This window comes from Orycteropus afer, unplaced genomic scaffold (genome assembly GCF_000298275.1).
Source record: "Orycteropus afer afer isolate SDZICR_OR568_19922 unplaced genomic scaffold, OryAfe1.0 scaffold00080, whole genome shotgun sequence".
Taxonomy (NCBI): domain Eukaryota; kingdom Metazoa; phylum Chordata; class Mammalia; order Tubulidentata; family Orycteropodidae; genus Orycteropus; species Orycteropus afer.
Window position 1 is genome coordinate 5,309,400 of NW_006921667.1, and position 16,783 is coordinate 5,326,182.

Sequence of the window (16,783 nt, forward strand, 5' to 3'; positions counted from 1 at the left end):
AAGAGTTGATGCTTTTGAGTTGTGGTGCTGGCAAAGAATGCTGAAAGTACCATGGACTGCTAAAAGAACTAACAGATCTGTCCTGGAGCAAGTGCACCCGAAATGCTCCTTGGAAGCGAGAATGGCCAGACTTCGTCTCACCTATTTTGGTCATGTTGTCAGAAGGACCATTCCCTGGAGAAGGATTTCATGCTTGGTAGGGTGGAGGGTTGACGAAAGGGGGTGGCGTTCAACGAGATGGATTGACATGCTGGCTGCAATGATGGGCTCAAGTATAGCAGGGATCAAGGAGCTGGTGCGGGATTGGGCAGTGTTTCGTTCTGCTGTGCATGGGGTCACTGAGTCAGAAACGACTCGACAGCACCTGACAACAACAACAACATCTTCTTGTTCAATTGATCCTTTAATCATTGTATAATGTTCTTCCTTGTCTCATATGGTGGTTTTTGTCTTAAAGTTAATTTGATCAGAGGTTAATATTGCCACTCCTGCTCTTTTTTGGTTGCCATTTGCTTGATATATCTTTCTCCATCCTTTGATTTTTAGTCTATTTTTGTATTGGTCTCTATGGTGTGTCTCTTGTAGATAGCATATTGATGGGTTATGTTTTCTTATCCAGTCTGTAAGTCTCCATCTCTTGAGTGGTGCATTTAATCCATTGACATTCAGTGTAATTATTGACAAGTATGAATTTGTTGCTGTCATTTTGTTATGTGTTTTCTCATGGTGTTCCTGGTTTCTTTGTTCCATACAATTTTCTGTGCTGAGCTCATTATATTTGTGGATTGTGTTATCATTTCCTTTGTTGCTGTTGTTTTAGTGTTTGCTAAATATTTGTGCTTGTCTTCTTTTTTATTATAATGTGAATGTTTAACATTTTTTCTTTGAGATTACGTTGTGATTTATAATTTTCTCCCCAAATTTAGAACAGTCCATTCAATCTTGGAACTCCCTTAACTTCCTCACCATTTAGAAGTTCTGTAGCTATACTATTTTTTCCCTGCTTTTTGGTTTGTAGTTATCCTCATTTGCCAATTTATGTGTCTGATTCTCTGTTTACAGTCTTGTAAGCTTATTTTATTTTGGATGCTTCCATAGCTGTGTTAGTTTCTGGGATATGTCATCTTGTCTATTAATGGTCGGTTGTTGTTTGCTATAATTGGTTCTCTGTTCAAAAGACTTCCTTCAGTATCTCTTGTAAGGTTGGTCTGATTTTAACAACTTCCCATAATTTCTGCTTATCTGTAAATCTCCTAATTTCACCATCATATTTGAGGGAAAATTTTGCTGGGTATATAGTTCTTGGTTGGAAATTGTTCTCTTTCAGGGTTTTATATATACCATCCCATTGCCTTCTTGTGTGCATGATTTCTGCTGAGAAATCAGAGCATGTTCTTATTTTGGTTCTACTTTGTAGGTAACTTTTTGTTTTTCCTGTGCTGCTTTCAGGATTCTTTTTTGTCTTTGGTTTTGGTGAGTTTGATGTTGATATGTCTTGGTGATTTTCTTTTGAGGTCTATCCTGTCTGGGGTTCGTTGGACTTCCTGAATGAACATATTCTCATCTTTCATCATATGAAGGAAGTTCTATGCCAACAAATCTGGGACAATTTTTTCAGTGGTTTTCTTTTTCTCTTCCAGTTCTGGAATTCTGATTAAAAACCAAAACCAAACTCACTGCTATTGAGTTGGATCCAACTCATAGCGACCCCTCCTTGGGTTTCCGAGGTGGTATCACTACAGAAGTAGATTGCTCAATCTTCATCCCAAGGAGTGGCTGGTGGGTTTCAACCACCGGCCTTCTGGTTAGCAGTCAAATGCCTTAGGCACTATTCCACCAGCATTACATGTAGGTTATTCCTTTTGATGGTATCCCACATGAGCCTTAGACTTTCTTCACTTTGTTTTGACCTATTTTCTGATTGATCCCTTTCCAAAGAAGTAGTCAGGTATTTGTATTCAATCTCATTAATTCTATCTTCTGTTGTTTCAGCTCTACTCCTTTGCCCTTTCCATGTGTTATCTATTTCTGAAAATATAGTATTAATCTTCTGAATTTCTGTCTGTAGATTTTGTATCATCGCTAATTTTTAATTAATTTTGTTGTTTTATTCTTGTATTTTCTTCCAAAATTGTTCTAGGATTTTGTCTGTGTTTTCTTTAATTTTGTCAATGTTTTCCTTGATCTGTCTCTCAATCTTTTGAATATACTTAAGTATAATTTTTTTGAATTCTATATCAGGAAGTTCCAATGCTGCTGCTTCCTCAAGGATGTGTTCTGGGTCAGTATAGTGCTCCCTTGTTTCTACCACTTTATCTTGGTTCTTTGTGTGGACAGTGATGGTCTCTTGTCTCTGAGACATTGTGACATTGTTGTATTTAGATCTTTGCTGTTTGCAGAGAGCAGTTAAGGGTGAGCAGGCTCTTCTTGGTGGTTGTTTATTGTTGGCCAGTTGGTGGAGAAGGTAGTGGTGCCTGTCATTCAGTAAGTGGAGCTGCAGGAGGTGTGGGTGTGGTTGCATCGTATGGGCATGGTTGCTGTCTCCCACTTAGACAAAAATAACAATTGAAAAACTATCAGAAAAGTAAAAGCAAGTAGACAAAAAACATATCACATAAACACACAGGAATGATCACCAAAAAAAAGGAGAAAGAAAAGAAAAAGAAAAAAAAAAAATCCACAATATCTGGGGAGGGGCCAGTAAGAGAAAAGAGGTAGAGTAGGAGAATAATGAAGAAAAAAATGGGAAAAATGCAAAAAGAGAAACAAGAAATGAAGTTAATCTCAAGAAAGAATAAAAGTAGGAATCGGGAACAGGGAAGATAGAAAAAGGTAAAAACTAGAACCTGGGAAGGAAAGAATAAAGAATAATAATAATAAGGACAAAAAAAGAGAATAATGGTAATAATTTTAAAACAGACAAAAACAAACCAACCAAAAAAAGAAAAATCTGGGCTGAGCACCCAGGCTCTGTCAGAACACACAGATTGGGATGGAATTCCTGCCAGCCCAGAAGGTGGGCGTGAGTGAGGGATGGCTGCACCTCCATTCACCAAGAGGGTGTGGGGTATAAGAGTAACAAGGGGAATATTGCACCTTTCCAGTCGTTCACATCTGAATGTCCCATCAAATGGAGACTATTCTTAGGTCCCTGGAATCTGAGAGAATGCTGTTGCTTTAAATATCCAAAATGGTCCAACTGCTTGTAAACATTCACAATGACTGTACCCTCTGGATAGGCAAAAATCCACAGCTCACCCCATCTCCCTTTTTGCTACTTCCCCTTTTACTCACTGGCTACCAGTGTAGTCCTCCATGCAACCCCTGGCCAGCAGAGCCAATTCTTAGGTTAATTCTTAGGACCTTACACCACTTGGCAATATCCAAGCTGTCTGTGCTGTCACAATCACTGACAGACCACATCTCTGTATGTCTCCTTCTTTTGGTGTTTTCATGCAGGTTCTTTCACTAGTTGGAGTTTAGTCCACTTCTGTATCCTTCCTCTCAAAGCTCAAGTCTCCAGGATTATTTTTTGTATCTTTATTAATTGGTTCCCCTTTTCTTTGTTGAAGAGGGTCTGTGTAGTTTGTCTGCCTATTCTGCCATCTTACTAGAACCTTTAGGAGCAATGGTTTTGAACATACAAAGGAAGCTGGAAATACTGAAATAAGTATCAGAATATTATTTTATGATTTGTGTTAGAGTAATTAATATGTGAGTTGCTGTGTTAACTCTTTGATCTCCAGAGCTAACAGAAGGCCTTGTACCAGCCATTGTCTGCATTTGTGGTGAGAGCAGGTGGTTCATGCTATCCATCTCCATCAGAGTGGGGTATGCAGAGACCTGGGATTTCTGATCTGTGTGCTGAGCTGCTGGATTTGCTGCCCTTAATCATCACAGAGGGAAATGGGACATTTCCACCTAGGTGCTGGGGAAAAATTTTTGACTTTTTATCTCATCACATTCACAGAGCAATGGATTCTACACATGGGTCTAAAACATGCTGAATAGTGGCAGAAACCCTCCTGTCCCTACACCCCCCCACATACCCTGCAAGTCCCACTAGGCCCCTCCATGCCCCTAGTGGACACAGATCCCCTCAGAGGCCTCCTGTTTGCCCTCAGGGTCTTTGGGCAGCCTTGATGGTACTCTGGGGACCTGGAGCCTGTGTGCTTCAGTTTCCTGGCTATGGGTGAGGGAAGGGGTCAGCTGCATCTCCAGGCTTTCCACACTACTGTTTCAAGTAAAATGGCCAAAGCAGACACTGTGATGTTTTCCAGCAGGGTTATGGGGGCAGCCTCCCCATTGCCCTGGAGTTTGGTCAGGAGCCTTCTGCTGGGCTGGCAGAAGGCTTACATTTCTTGCTCTGTGGGCAGAGCCCGGCGCTTTGGAGGATTCAGAGGATGACAGTCACTTCTGCCTTCCCAAAGCAGAAGCCTCCTTGCTGTAAGCATTTAATAAAGGAAGGAGGTAGGACAAGATGAAAAGGACCCACAAGAGCCTCTCATTTGACAGATGGGGAAATTGAGGCCCACAGAGAGAAGGTCACATGCTGGTTGAGACTGGAGCTGGCTTAGGATCCTGGGGGCTCCAGCCTGTGGCCCTGATTGCACTCTTGCATCCTATGAACAGAACTGTGAGAAGTCATTCTAGTCCTGGTTCCCATTCCCTGTGGGCCCCATGCCCCTTTCATAGCCTCCTCCAGGTACCTAGCCTCAGGCTAGGGTTCCTGAGCTCAATCAAGGGCATGCCCCACTCTCAAGGATCCCCTGACCTGCTAGGGGAGAGACTCAGAGGAATAGATAATTGACACCCTGGCACAGTCTGAACCTGGACGGAGGGAAGAACAAGGGCCTCAAAGGGAGGGGCTTAGAATTGGTTGTTGAAAGATATGTGGGAATTTGAGGGAACATGGGAAAGAAGAGACATTGGCAGAGGAACTGGCATGTAACAAGGCAGAGAGGTGGAGCCATTTCCTATGATTCCATCTCTATGACCAGAAAAAAAAAACAAACAAACATCAGTTGCCATCCAGATGATTCTGACTCATGTCGACCCCCTGCGCTTCAGAATAGAGCTACTACTCCATAGGGTTTTCATGGCTGTGACTTTTTAGAAGCGGATTTCCAGGCCTTTATTCTGAGGTGTACCTCTGAGTAGGTTAAAACTGTCAATCTTTTGGTTATTAGTCAAGCACTTAACTGTTTGTGCCACCTAGCAACTCCTATGTCTGCAATGGGGTTGTTATATCCACTCACAGATGAGGAAGGGGAAGCCCAGGGGCTTGCAGCTGTGTGTCCTTGGGCAAGTTCTCTCCCTTTCTGAGCTTTCATTGTCCCTCCATCAGTACTGTTCCCGACTCTGCCTTCCTCTTCCCATTCATCTCTAGCTGCCCTTTTCCCTGGCACATTCAGCTATAGCTCCACAGCTATCCCTCTGCTCCTTGAACACACCAAGCAGCATTCCAGCCTCAAGGCCTTTGCCCTTGCTGTTTCTGACTCTAGGAACACTGTTCTCATTCCTCTCCTCATTCAAGTCTCAAATCAAAAGTCCCTTCCTCAGAGAGGTCTCCCTGCTCCCCCCCCACTCCCACCCCCATCTAGAATAGGCCCTACCTTGTCTCTGAAATTACTTGGGACTTTTGTTTTTAATTCCCAAATGTAGCCCCCTGCACTATGCCTGCATACAATCTGTGTTCCCTAGGTATTTGCTGAGTGTTGAGAAAATAAATGTGAAGTGTGACTCTGGAGACTAGTTGGAGACCCAAGTGAACTCTCTGGGCCTTGGCAGGCCCCTGCCACTTGAGTTATAAAGGGGGGCTCTGGAAAGCCCACCATCTTTCCCTGTGACTCCAGATCTCCAAGCTCAGCCCCCTGCCCCCTTGCCATGCCAGCGTGAACTCTAGGCCCTCAGAGGCCCTGTCTGAATCCCTTGCCCCTAAGGAATTTTCTGTTCCCCAATCAGGGCATCATTCCAGGCTGGAGCTGAGAGCTACCTAGACAAGACAGGATCATGCAGATCAGCTAGATATTCCTCTTTGTTTGCAGACAGGAAAAGAGAGGCTCAGAGGGAGGATGAAACTTGCCCATGAGCCCATGAGGACTTGTGAGGAGCAGAGCCAGGGCTGACCCAGAGATGGGACCCTGAGCCTCCTGCTCCTACCAGGCACCTTTGATCCCCTTCCTCCCATGGCATCCCAGATACCACCCCCTGATGACAGACTGCCGCCAGGATTTTGCTTGCACTATCCTTGCTGCTGCTTTACTGGCTTATACCCTCTTATCAGTATTCCAGGCCCCAGTCACAGGTACTCCTCTTCTAGGAAGCCTACCCTGATCCTGAAACTGACTCTACTTCAGCTGTATTTTCATCTGCTGTTTTCTCACTGTGTCCTCTAGTAGAAAAGGTGCCCCAGGAATGTGGGGGTGCACTGGTTCATCCTTAAGGCCCTGGCCCAGTGCTGATCCTGGCCTTGAGTAGGTGCTCAAGACTTGCACCTAAAGCACAATAAATAAATAAATAAGAAGAAGGCCTAGAGAAGGCCAGATACCTGCTCTGGTCTCACAGTGAATTGGAGCACAGCTGGAAGCCCATGAAACCACCAAGGTCCCCCAGGCCCCACCATTCCTGGACACTTGGTAAGCCTAGGGATGAGGTGTATATGCAGTGGCTGCCCTGGTGGACAGCAGGCAGGCAGGCTGAGGGCCCAGGGCCAGGAACACCCTGTCTCCTTCTGCGTCCCCCCCCCCCAAATATGTTCCCAAGATAAAAATACTGCCGGAAATGTTCCCTGGTGCCTGACGTGACCTGTCACCTTGAGAGTGGGGGGCCAGAACTTCTCACCCGATCCTCACCTCAGGGCTCCCAGCCACCCTGAGTAGCCCATCCCTGGGGTTAGTGCATCCAGTCCCCCTCTCCTGTCCCAGGAGTGAAAGAGCAGACTTACGAAGTCAGGGGCACCCTTGTTAGTGCCTTCAGCCAGCACTTACCGAATGCAAGGTGCCAGGTTCCCTCCCTGCCCTGAGAAGCAGGACAGAGATCCTGCCCTCATGGGGCTCCTTCCACCTCTGGTTGCAGTGGGAGGGTTGGGCCAGGGTTAGTGTTTGCCGTTTTTTGGGGAACCCTGCTTCTGCCCTGAGCAGAAAATTACCTCTCATGGGGAGACTGGCCTGGACCAGGACTTACCGGGCTGCTGTATGCCGGATACTCAGGCATAGCCTCAGTTTGCCCTCTGGATACTCTCCTAAGGGGGGGGGGGGGCTCCTCCCGCTTTGCAGATAAGTAGTCTGAAGCCCAGAAGAAAGGGTTGGGGACATCAGGCCTTGAACACAGGATTTGTAGAGCCTATTGCTGTATGCAAACTGAATGGCCTGGACCAGGGCGGTGGTTAAGGGCATGAAGATGGTGGACAGACTTCAGAATTAAGGAGGTGAAACCTACAGGACTTAGTGAAGGATCAGATATGGAGGCTGAAGGAGAGAGATGAGGCTAGGCTGTAAATCCAGGTTTCTGGTTGGAGCTACTGAAGTGGTCGAGTAACTAAAGGAGGGGCAGGAGGAGGAGGAGCAGCAGCTCTGGGAGAGGAGGAGGAGCCAGGTAAGGTAAGCCCAGGGTGTTTGTGGGACCTCCAGGAGAGGAGGTTCAGGGCATAGGACCTTTGCCATGGTGAGGTCACTTGAGGCATATGCAGAACACCCAGAAGACAAGGGTTCCAGTGCAGGTAGTTTAGTGGGAGATCTCAGGAAGCACTGCTGGGGGAGTAGGGAAGTAAGGCAGGGGAGAGAAGGAGCCAGTAATGGGTATATTATTAATACATAGTTATCGCTGTGGGCAGCTGGAGCCCAATTCTTCTGGAGACCCAGGAGACAGCATGGAACATGCCCCAGAGTTAGCCTGCCTGAGAAGCAAGGGAACTAGAGAGTCATGAAGACTGCTCCAGGGGTATTCACCCTCTGGCCTGGCCTATGTGTGGGCAGTGAGTATGCTCGTGGCCAGAGAGCTTTCAGGCAAAAAGACTCTGGTGTTGATAGTTGGAAATTGGTCAGGTGGACCCTGAAGTGAGGCCCTAGAGGATATGGGTGGAACAAGTTGCTAGTTGTCTCCTCAGGCCTTGCATGGGCCTTGGTGCCAAGGGCCTACTTTGCTGTTGACTGTGAATGTTCCCGAGCCTGGGGTAAGCCCTGTGGGCAGGGGCTGTCCCAGCACCCAGGAGGGAATTTGATCTGGAAATGTGGGGTGGGCACAAGGGATCAGCTCCCCAGCATGTGAGAAATGGAAATACTGGTCCTTTATCCTGTCTCTCCACCTCTCCTACTCAGCCTTGCCAACTCTCCCTAGGCTGTCCTTGGCTCCCCAGCCTTCTCAGCTCAATCAACACAAGCTCCTTGCCTAGCTGTGCCCCCACCAGCAGTGCCACTGCCATCTGCTTCCAGTGCCTGTCATTGCTGGGCTGTCCTACCTTGCTGTGATGCCCATACTCGGGGAAGGGCATAGCATGGCACAAGAGAGCAGGTGCACGCACGAGGCCTGGCCCTGCCCCTTGCTCAACCTCCATCTCACTATCTATAAAATAAGGGTGGTTTTTAGATCTTTCCTGCTAAGTCTGATGGATAGTAACTACATTAGGAAAAGTGCTATGATTGTTTAGTGATATCTGCCCTGGGAACAGGATGGAGGCTATGGCGCACACAGGTCACACACTGGTCTTCTTTGCATCAAATGATCTCCAAGGATTCTTTCATTGGTAAGATTTGATCTTAAAGTAGTGAATGCCCTGTTCCTGGAGTGAATGGCCATGGGTCAGGGGTGCTGGTATGACTCTTTAAGTCTCTATCTTGAGTACTGAGATTTGGGGTACTCATAGGTCATCAATCAAATGGAAGTGCAAGGGCCCAGAGGACACAGACTCTGGAACACAGTGGTGTCATGCTCACAGTCTGGGCTTAGAGCTCAAGGGGCTGGGGAGTAACTTCACCCCCACCCCCATAGACTGGGAGCGCAATTCCTTAATGAGTGTATGACTCTGGGTAAGTGACTTAGCCTTTCTGAGCCTCAGTTTTCTCAACTGGAAAATAGGAATGATATCTATCAGTTTGTTGTAGGGATTAAACGAGTAAAGTTTATTAAAACTCTTGGAATAGTTCCTGGCAGATGACATGTGTTCAATGAGTATTGATTTTATGATCACATCTCTGAAGGGGTCCTGGCCAGCAGAGACCCCTGAGAAGGTATTACCCTTGGCTTGTCTAAGGAGTCCCTTCTCTTCCAGGGCCAGTATCTTCACCCAGGCAGGTTATACTTCTTCTGTTGCCCCTTTCATATCAGTACTCTGGGTACTGATATGATCCCAGTCGCTACTCAAGAATGTGGGCCAGGCCTTAACTCTGGTTTCTTCTGGATGTCACTGAAATCCAACATGCCAAGAATCTCATGGGACTGGGCATGGATGTCCTGCTGCATCTGGAGGCACCTCCTATGGCCATCAGGGAAGCAGCCCAGCTCTGGCTGCCTTGCCTGCTCTCTTCCCACAAGCCCCACATCCTCCTCTTCTGTGGTGTGGGGTCACCTGGTCTAGAGTAGGTAATGTCAGGTGCCTCTCTCCTTCTTTGCCTAGCCATGCTCAGGACCCTGTCAGCCAGCTGGGCTCCACTAAGGATGGTCCTCATTTGTGTTTTCACCATCTCATCCTGGACCATTGGGTTGCTTCATGATTTGGGACAAGTCTCCTGTGTTTTCTCAGCCTCAGTCCTCCTGTCTATGAAATGGGGAGCCAGCCTCCTTGCTTGCTAAGGCCTCTTCAGCAAGATAGAGCCTCTAATCTTCTTTAGAATTATCCAAATTTCCTATCCAGTTCATCATATGTACCCCACTGAGCATGAGCCAAGCCTACACATCCCTGGTTGGGACACTGACCTACAGCTCTTACCTCAAGTCCATAAAGACCATGGAGCTTCATGACCTTGCCACACCTATTTTTTTTTTTTTTTTTTTTTTAATTTTCATTGTGATTTAGGTGAAAGTTTACAGAGCAAATTCATTTTCCATACAGCAGTCCATACATATTTTGTCTCCTGGCATTGACTGCAATTCCCTACAATGTAACAGCTCTCTTCCCACTTCCTCCCCATAGTTACCTTTTGCCTGTGTCCTTCCGTCCCATGCATCTCCCACTCTGTGAGCTGTCTCCTTGTGCAACCACTGCCCTTCTAGTCTTCCATGATTGCTCTCTCCAAGGAGCGTATCTACCTGATGTAAATGTTCAACCCATATGCCTGTCTGTTGTTTGGCTGGAAGCTATAGAAGTGAGTTCAATTCCAGACCTGAAGGGTGGCTTGGGGCCATAGACTCAGGGGTCTCTCCAGGTTCTATCAGACCAGCAAATCTGGTCTTTTTTTAAAAATGATTTTGAGTTTTGTTTCACATTGTTCTCCCACTCTATCCAGGATTTTCTACACTGATCCCCCACCAAGTGGTTGACAGTGGTAGCCAGGCACTATCTAGTTCTTCTGGTCTCATGGTCATATAGGCTGAGGATTGGATCATGTACCAGTCCCTTGGACTAATTGTTTCCATGCATCTCTAGTTTTCTTCCTTCTTTGTTCTGGATGAGGAGAGACCCATCTTGCATCTAAATGGCAGCTTGCAAGCTTTAAAGATCCCAGTCGCTACTCACCAGAGTAGGATGTAGGACAAGGTTTTTGTGTAGTATGTTATGCCAATTGAGCTTGATGTCCCTTGAGACCATGGTCCTGAGAGTACAGGTCCAACTACTCACTCCCTCTGGATAGGTCACACTTTTGTAACTTGTGTGCTTGGAGGATCCTTGGGGAATTAGGCAAGTGTGTGATACTGGGGTGTCTACTGCTCCCCCTCTGGGTTGCTGTGTTGCTGTGTTCACCCAGTGTCCAGTGAGGTGGCTCCTACAAACCCAAGCTCTCTCTGTCTCTCTTTGTTTCTCTCTGTCTCTCCATCTCTCTCTCTGCCTTCCTTCCTCTTTCTCTGTCCCTGATACACATACACACACACACACAAAACCAGTAGCCAGGGTTCCAACTCCATCTCTGCTACAAGCAGCTATTGATTGGGCCACTTCAGGCAAGTGACTGTTTGAAGTCTTGGTTTCTGGTTTTGAGGAGTGGAGGAGGGGGTTGAGCTTGATCTTGTTGATTTTCTTATGTAGTTTTAGGAGGAAAGCCAACAGAAGTGGGGTCCCAGGCATCCAGCTCTGGCAGAAATGCAGCCCTGCTGTATACTCCCTTTCCTGGAAGCTAGCCAGATTCTAGACTGGATAGCAGCAGTGCCCCCTGTTGGGATGTCTGGGGTTTCGGTTCCTGTGGTCTGTCCCCTGCAGGCCTCGAGCTTCTTAGCATACACTGGAGTGACCATGGCCTGTTGGATGCCCCTCCAGGCCATACAAAGCTACCTCCTGGGATCCAGCTGCTTGCAACCTGCTGGCTGCCACCCCCAGAGGGTGCAAGAGTCTGGGGCTACACTGTCTTCAAAGCACAGATGAGGGGCCCACTACCTTCAGCTCCCTGCCTCCTGGCTCGGGCAGAAGCAGCATCCACCACTGCAGCTTTGGGCCCCAGCTCCTCAAACCTACTGGAGGTGGTCAGCCAAGCAGCTGTAGGTGGAGGAAGTGTTGCAAGGAGTGGCCCTGCTGTGGAACCAGAACCCCCAGGCAGGAAGTCTTCCTGGACAGTGGTGGGTTGAGGCTCAGCTATCCTCTGCTTGGTTATGTGGTTGTCACTCACCCTATCTAAGCCTCCATCATCAGGCCATGATAAGGATGCTAAAAGTATTGTCATGTGGCAGGTGACACAAGGCCCCAGACACAGACATTATGGTCTGGTCCTAGATGAGTTTTTTGAAGTGTCTGGCAACTGAGACAGACCTGAGAGGGTCACAGTCAGCAGTCACAGTATCCTTTCCCCTAGCTCCTATGTGTTTGGGAGTAGAGGTGAAGGGTCGTGGCATCAGCATGCTCCTTGGGCTGGCTGCACCTGGGCCACTGGTCTTTGAGGCACAACATCCTGTGGAAGGTGTAGATGGTATGAGCTCTGCCAGAAGCCAGACACAGGATCCAGCATGAACTCTTATCCCAGTGTTGCCACTTCCTGGCTGTGCAACTAGGGTGGTTTCTGAGACTTGGTACTGTGTCAAAACTGATTGGCCTGACACCTGGCTGCCCTGGGCCCCTCTCCTTGGTGGGCCTGTTCCCTTTTTAAAATGGGACAGGGACTAGAGAGTGTGGGATCCTCAACAACTCTGTCTTAAGCCTCCTGCACCAGCCTGTGGGGGTCTCTGTCTTCCTTTCAGCCCAGCCAAGTAGAGACAGGCCTGTTTTCAGTGCCCAGGCCAGGGGGGCCAGATGGCATCTGTTAAAAGAGCCAGGCCACAAGGCCACAGCCCCATGGCCAACAGAGGCCTCAGCCTGGCCCTGACAGGCTAAGCACTAAGCCAGTGATTGTGGCCATGAAAGCAGGGCTTATCTGGAAGTCGTTGCCACAGTGGTGCAGGCAGTGCCCACCTGGGTGCCTGGGCATGTGGGTGCTCTTTCCCCAGGGGGCTGAAGGCAGTGATAACACAACTGATACTTCTGAATGCAGGGCAGAGATGGAGTAGGCCCCTTGTCTGACTCCAAGCCCCTCACCCTAGTATAACTGGGGGTAGGGAGGCTAGGTGGGTTCTGTGGGTGTCCTGGGTGGTGGGTTGAAGGTGAATGTGTGGTTCATGGTGGGTAAAGGTCAGAAGGTGGTTTGGACCAATACATGAGTTTCCAGGGCCATGCTGTCTCTGACCACTCAGGGTCAACTGGGAAGCCCTATATCTACAGATGGTCACTGAGCCTTCTTCTATCCAGGCTGCATGCTAGGTGCTAGGGGTGACACAGCCATGACCAAACCAGTTTAAACACACACACACACACACACACCACCACCACCACCACCAACAACAACAACAACCCCCCCAAGCGAGCCAGTAGCTTCCTGGGGAGAGGGCAATGGGTTTATCACAGCAAACTTAACCTTGAGGAGGTGGTGGATTTGGAGCCAAGGCTGAGAATAGTGTCTGGGAGGAGTTTTGGGGCATGTGCTTGGTGTCGTTGAGGACTAGTACAGAGGCCTTGAGACAATGAATGTGGGCAGGAGGTCAGATGTAGGGGCCCTAGGCATGCAGGCCCTGCAGATTGCAGGGGCCTCTAGCCTTGATCCCAAGGGTTGAGGAGTCTGACTCCTGCTTTCACAGTCCACTGCAGTACCATAGGGACTTGAGGGCCTGTGAGGGGCCACAGGACTTGTCTGGTAAGTGGAATTCAAACCAGGTGGTGGCTATGAGGTAAGAGAAGTGGTCAGATCCTAAATTTGTCCAAAGGCAGAGCCAACAGAATTTCTTGCAGGGGAGATGTGGGTGTTAGAACAAGTGGATAGCTGGGTGGCAGTTCAGAGCCAAGGAGGTGTGAAGGAAGGCATTGGTTTAGGGTTGGGAGGGGAGGTCAAGGACTTGGATGGGAGAAGTTGGGGGTCTTTGAGCCCTGGGGAGGGGAGATAGTGGAGTATTGCCCCTGCCAACCCTGACCATCTGTGTCTTCTCTGTTGTAGGAGTCTCTCCAGCTTTGTTTTCTAGAGCCAGCCTGGGGGCTTGCCAGGGCCCCCAAAGCCCTGGGATGACTGCAGTCAGCCAGGTCAACCCATACAGCATTGTGTCATCTGAGGAGGACGGGCTGCATCTGGTCACCATGTCAGGTGCCAACGGCTTCGGCAATGGAAAGGTGCACACACGACGCCGGGGCCGCCCCCGCTTTGTTAAAAAGAGTGGCCAGTGCAACATCGAATTTGCCAACATGGATGAAAAGTCTCAGCGCTACCTGGCCGACATGTTCACTACCTGTGTGGATATCCGCTGGCGCTACATGCTCCTCATCTTCTCATTGGCCTTCCTTGCCTCCTGGCTATTGTTTGGTGTCATCTTCTGGGTAATAGCCGTGGCACATGGCGACCTGGAGCCAACAGTGGCTGAGGGCCATGGGCGTACCCCTTGCGTGCTGCAGGTGCATGGCTTCATGGCAGCCTTCCTCTTCTCCATCGAGACACAGACCACCATTGGCTACGGGCTGCGCTGCGTAACAGAGGAGTGCCCTGTGGCTGTCTTCATGGTTGTGGCGCAGTCCATTGTAGGCTGTGTCATTGACTCCTTCATGATTGGTGCCATCATGGCCAAAATGGCACGGCCCAAAAAGCGGGCACAGACACTGCTGTTCAGCCGTCATGCTGTAGTGGCACTACGTGATGGCAAGCTCTGCCTCATGTGGCGTGTGGGCAACCTGCGCAAGAGCCACATCGTGGAGGCCCATGTGCGTGCCCAGCTTATCAAGCCGCGGGTCACAGAGGAGGGTGAGTATATCCCTCTGGACCAAATTGACATTGATGTGGGCTTTGACAAGGGTCTTGACCGCATCTTCCTGGTCTCACCTATCACCATCCTGCATGAAATTGACGAGGCCAGCCCGCTATTTGGCCTCAGCCGGCAGGACCTGGAAACAGATGACTTTGAGATTGTGGTCATCCTGGAGGGCATGGTGGAGGCCACAGCCATGACCACACAGGCCCGTAGCTCCTACCTGGCCAGTGAGATCCTCTGGGGCCACCGCTTTGAGCCAGTGCTGTTCGAGGAGAAGAACCAGTACAAGATCGACTATGCGCACTTTCATAAGACCTATGAGGTACCCTCCACGCCCCGCTGCAGTGCCAAGGACCTGGTGGAGAATAAATTCCTGCTGCCCAGTGCTGGCTCTTTCTGCTACGAGAACGAGCTAGCCTTCCTAAGCCGTGATGAGGAGGATGAGGAGGATGGAGATCAGGATGGCTGCAGCCGGGATGGCCTCAGCCCCCAGAACAGGCATGAGTTTGACAGGCTGCAGCCAGGCGGGAGCAGTGGCCTTGAGCAGCGGCCCTACAGACGGGAGTCAGAGATCTGAGCTGACCCCAGACGAGGTCCAGTACCTGCCTTGCCAGGAGGAAACCTAGCGCCTCATAAGAGTCTGCATTTGAGCAAAAGGGCCAGATGCCCAGGTTGCAGACTTAGTAGTGTGTTAGCCGTTTTCCGTTTCTTTGCAGTCTCCTTGGAGGTTGGTGGGAGAGCGGGTGGTCCAGGCCTCAGAAGCCAGAGTTGCCAGAGTGGGTGGGCAGCCTCCTGGGGGCCAGGCTGCAGGAGTGCACAGCTGCTCCCAGAGGATCAGCTGTAGTTGGGCCAGAAATGGTGAAACAAGTGAAGCAGGTGGCCTAGCCTCTGTGGGCAAAGCTGAGTGGCAGCAGTGCCCTTTGCTCGTTTTTAACCTGAGGGGAGAAATACCAGTTCCAGCTGTCTCCATCTTAGCTTGGGTAAGAGTGGTTAAAAAAAATAATTAAAATGTGATTCAAATTATTATTTTTTTTTCCCAATTCATGGGAAAAGAAAAGACAGAATTCTTTTGGTAGACCAGGATGCAAGCAGCTGGACAGAGGTTCCAGAAGATTCCCTAAGGCCAGACTGGCCCCCTTTCCCAAGAAGGCCTGGACATGTGCGGAAGGCGGCAGTCCTGGGCAGCACAGTGATCACAGTGCAGTTTCTCCCTTCTAAGATTAAATAGATTCCATTGTGATAGAGACACCAAAAGAATGTTCATGATCCATAATAAAAGCTTTCTAGTTCACTGGGGTGGGTGTAGGCTAGGGAACATGAGTTTGAGCTTCTTGTGTTTGACTCTACTTTAGAGATGCCATCATTGAGAGTTTGCTTCCCCAGCCTGAATATTCTGTTTAGTCTTGCTTCTCCTTCTGTTTCTTCCCAGTGGCCTCCATCTCCTCCACAGTGAGGGCCAGGTAGGAAAGTGGGAATGAGTTGGTCTTTGGGGAAGCTGGTTTCCCAGACTAAGAAGTAAAGTGATTTACCTGACCCCCACTTGATTCACAAAGCGAGTGGTGCCTTACAGACTCCAGCTTGTCTGGCTGAAGTTGTTTGTTTTTATCTGCCTGTTCTGTCCTCCTCTGCTGCCCCAGTGTCACTGCTGAAGTCCCTGCTAGCCTCTCTATCTACCCCAGGAAGGCCTCATAGCCCTGCCACTTATCTCCCTCACCTGTGTGCTAGGACAGATGAGCACAGGTGTACACAGCTAGGTTGTGGTTTGCTGCTGCCTGGGCAGAGGAAAGGTCTTATGAAGGGCACAGAATCTTCAACAGCTCCTTCCTGCCCCAAACTGAGATACCTGGGGAGTGTTATTCAAGGCTGCACTGAGCAATCAATCAGCCAAGTAATGAAGAATACATTCTGTGGTGTGAGGTCCTCTCCTATCTTTACTCCCAGGATTGCTAGAGGGGGAGGTGCTCTAATAGTGGGACCCTAGTCAGGAGGATGTCTGGGGTTGACTTCACTCTGTGGGCATGGAAGCTGGCCCAGAGCTATCCAATATGGGCCTAGAGCTATCCAATATGTCCTGCTCTTGGCAGAGAAAGAGACAGCAGGAGGGCCCATTAAGAAAATGTTTGTCCCCTTTCATGATCTAGCCAGCAGGACATAGCAGAACATTGTGGTTATACAGCCTGCCTAGCCCAGTCATGTCAGCCTGTGCTCGAGAATAGCTTGGACCAGGAACTCAGGGACTTTTGCATGACTGTATTGTGCAAGTAGGGAAGCTGAGACAAAGCAGAAAGGGGACTGTCCAAGGTCATCTGGTGAATAAGGAGGGGGCAGCTAGAGGCCAGGGTCTGGGTGGGGCCTCCTGTGTCTTCCCTCTACCTCTCCACTC

General features: G+C 49.1%; 1 protein-coding gene across 1 annotated transcript; it reads left to right on the forward strand.

Annotated features, from left to right (window-relative positions):
* Positions 1-13,563: 13,563 nt before the first annotated feature.
* Positions 13,564-14,977, forward strand: KCNJ12 (potassium inwardly rectifying channel subfamily J member 12). Its single transcript, XM_007941437.2, has one exon. The coding sequence runs from the start codon at positions 13,667-13,669 to the stop codon at positions 14,975-14,977; it is 1,311 nt and encodes a 436-aa protein (XP_007939628.1). The 5' UTR covers positions 13,564-13,666.
* Positions 14,978-16,783: the final 1,806 nt, after the last annotated feature.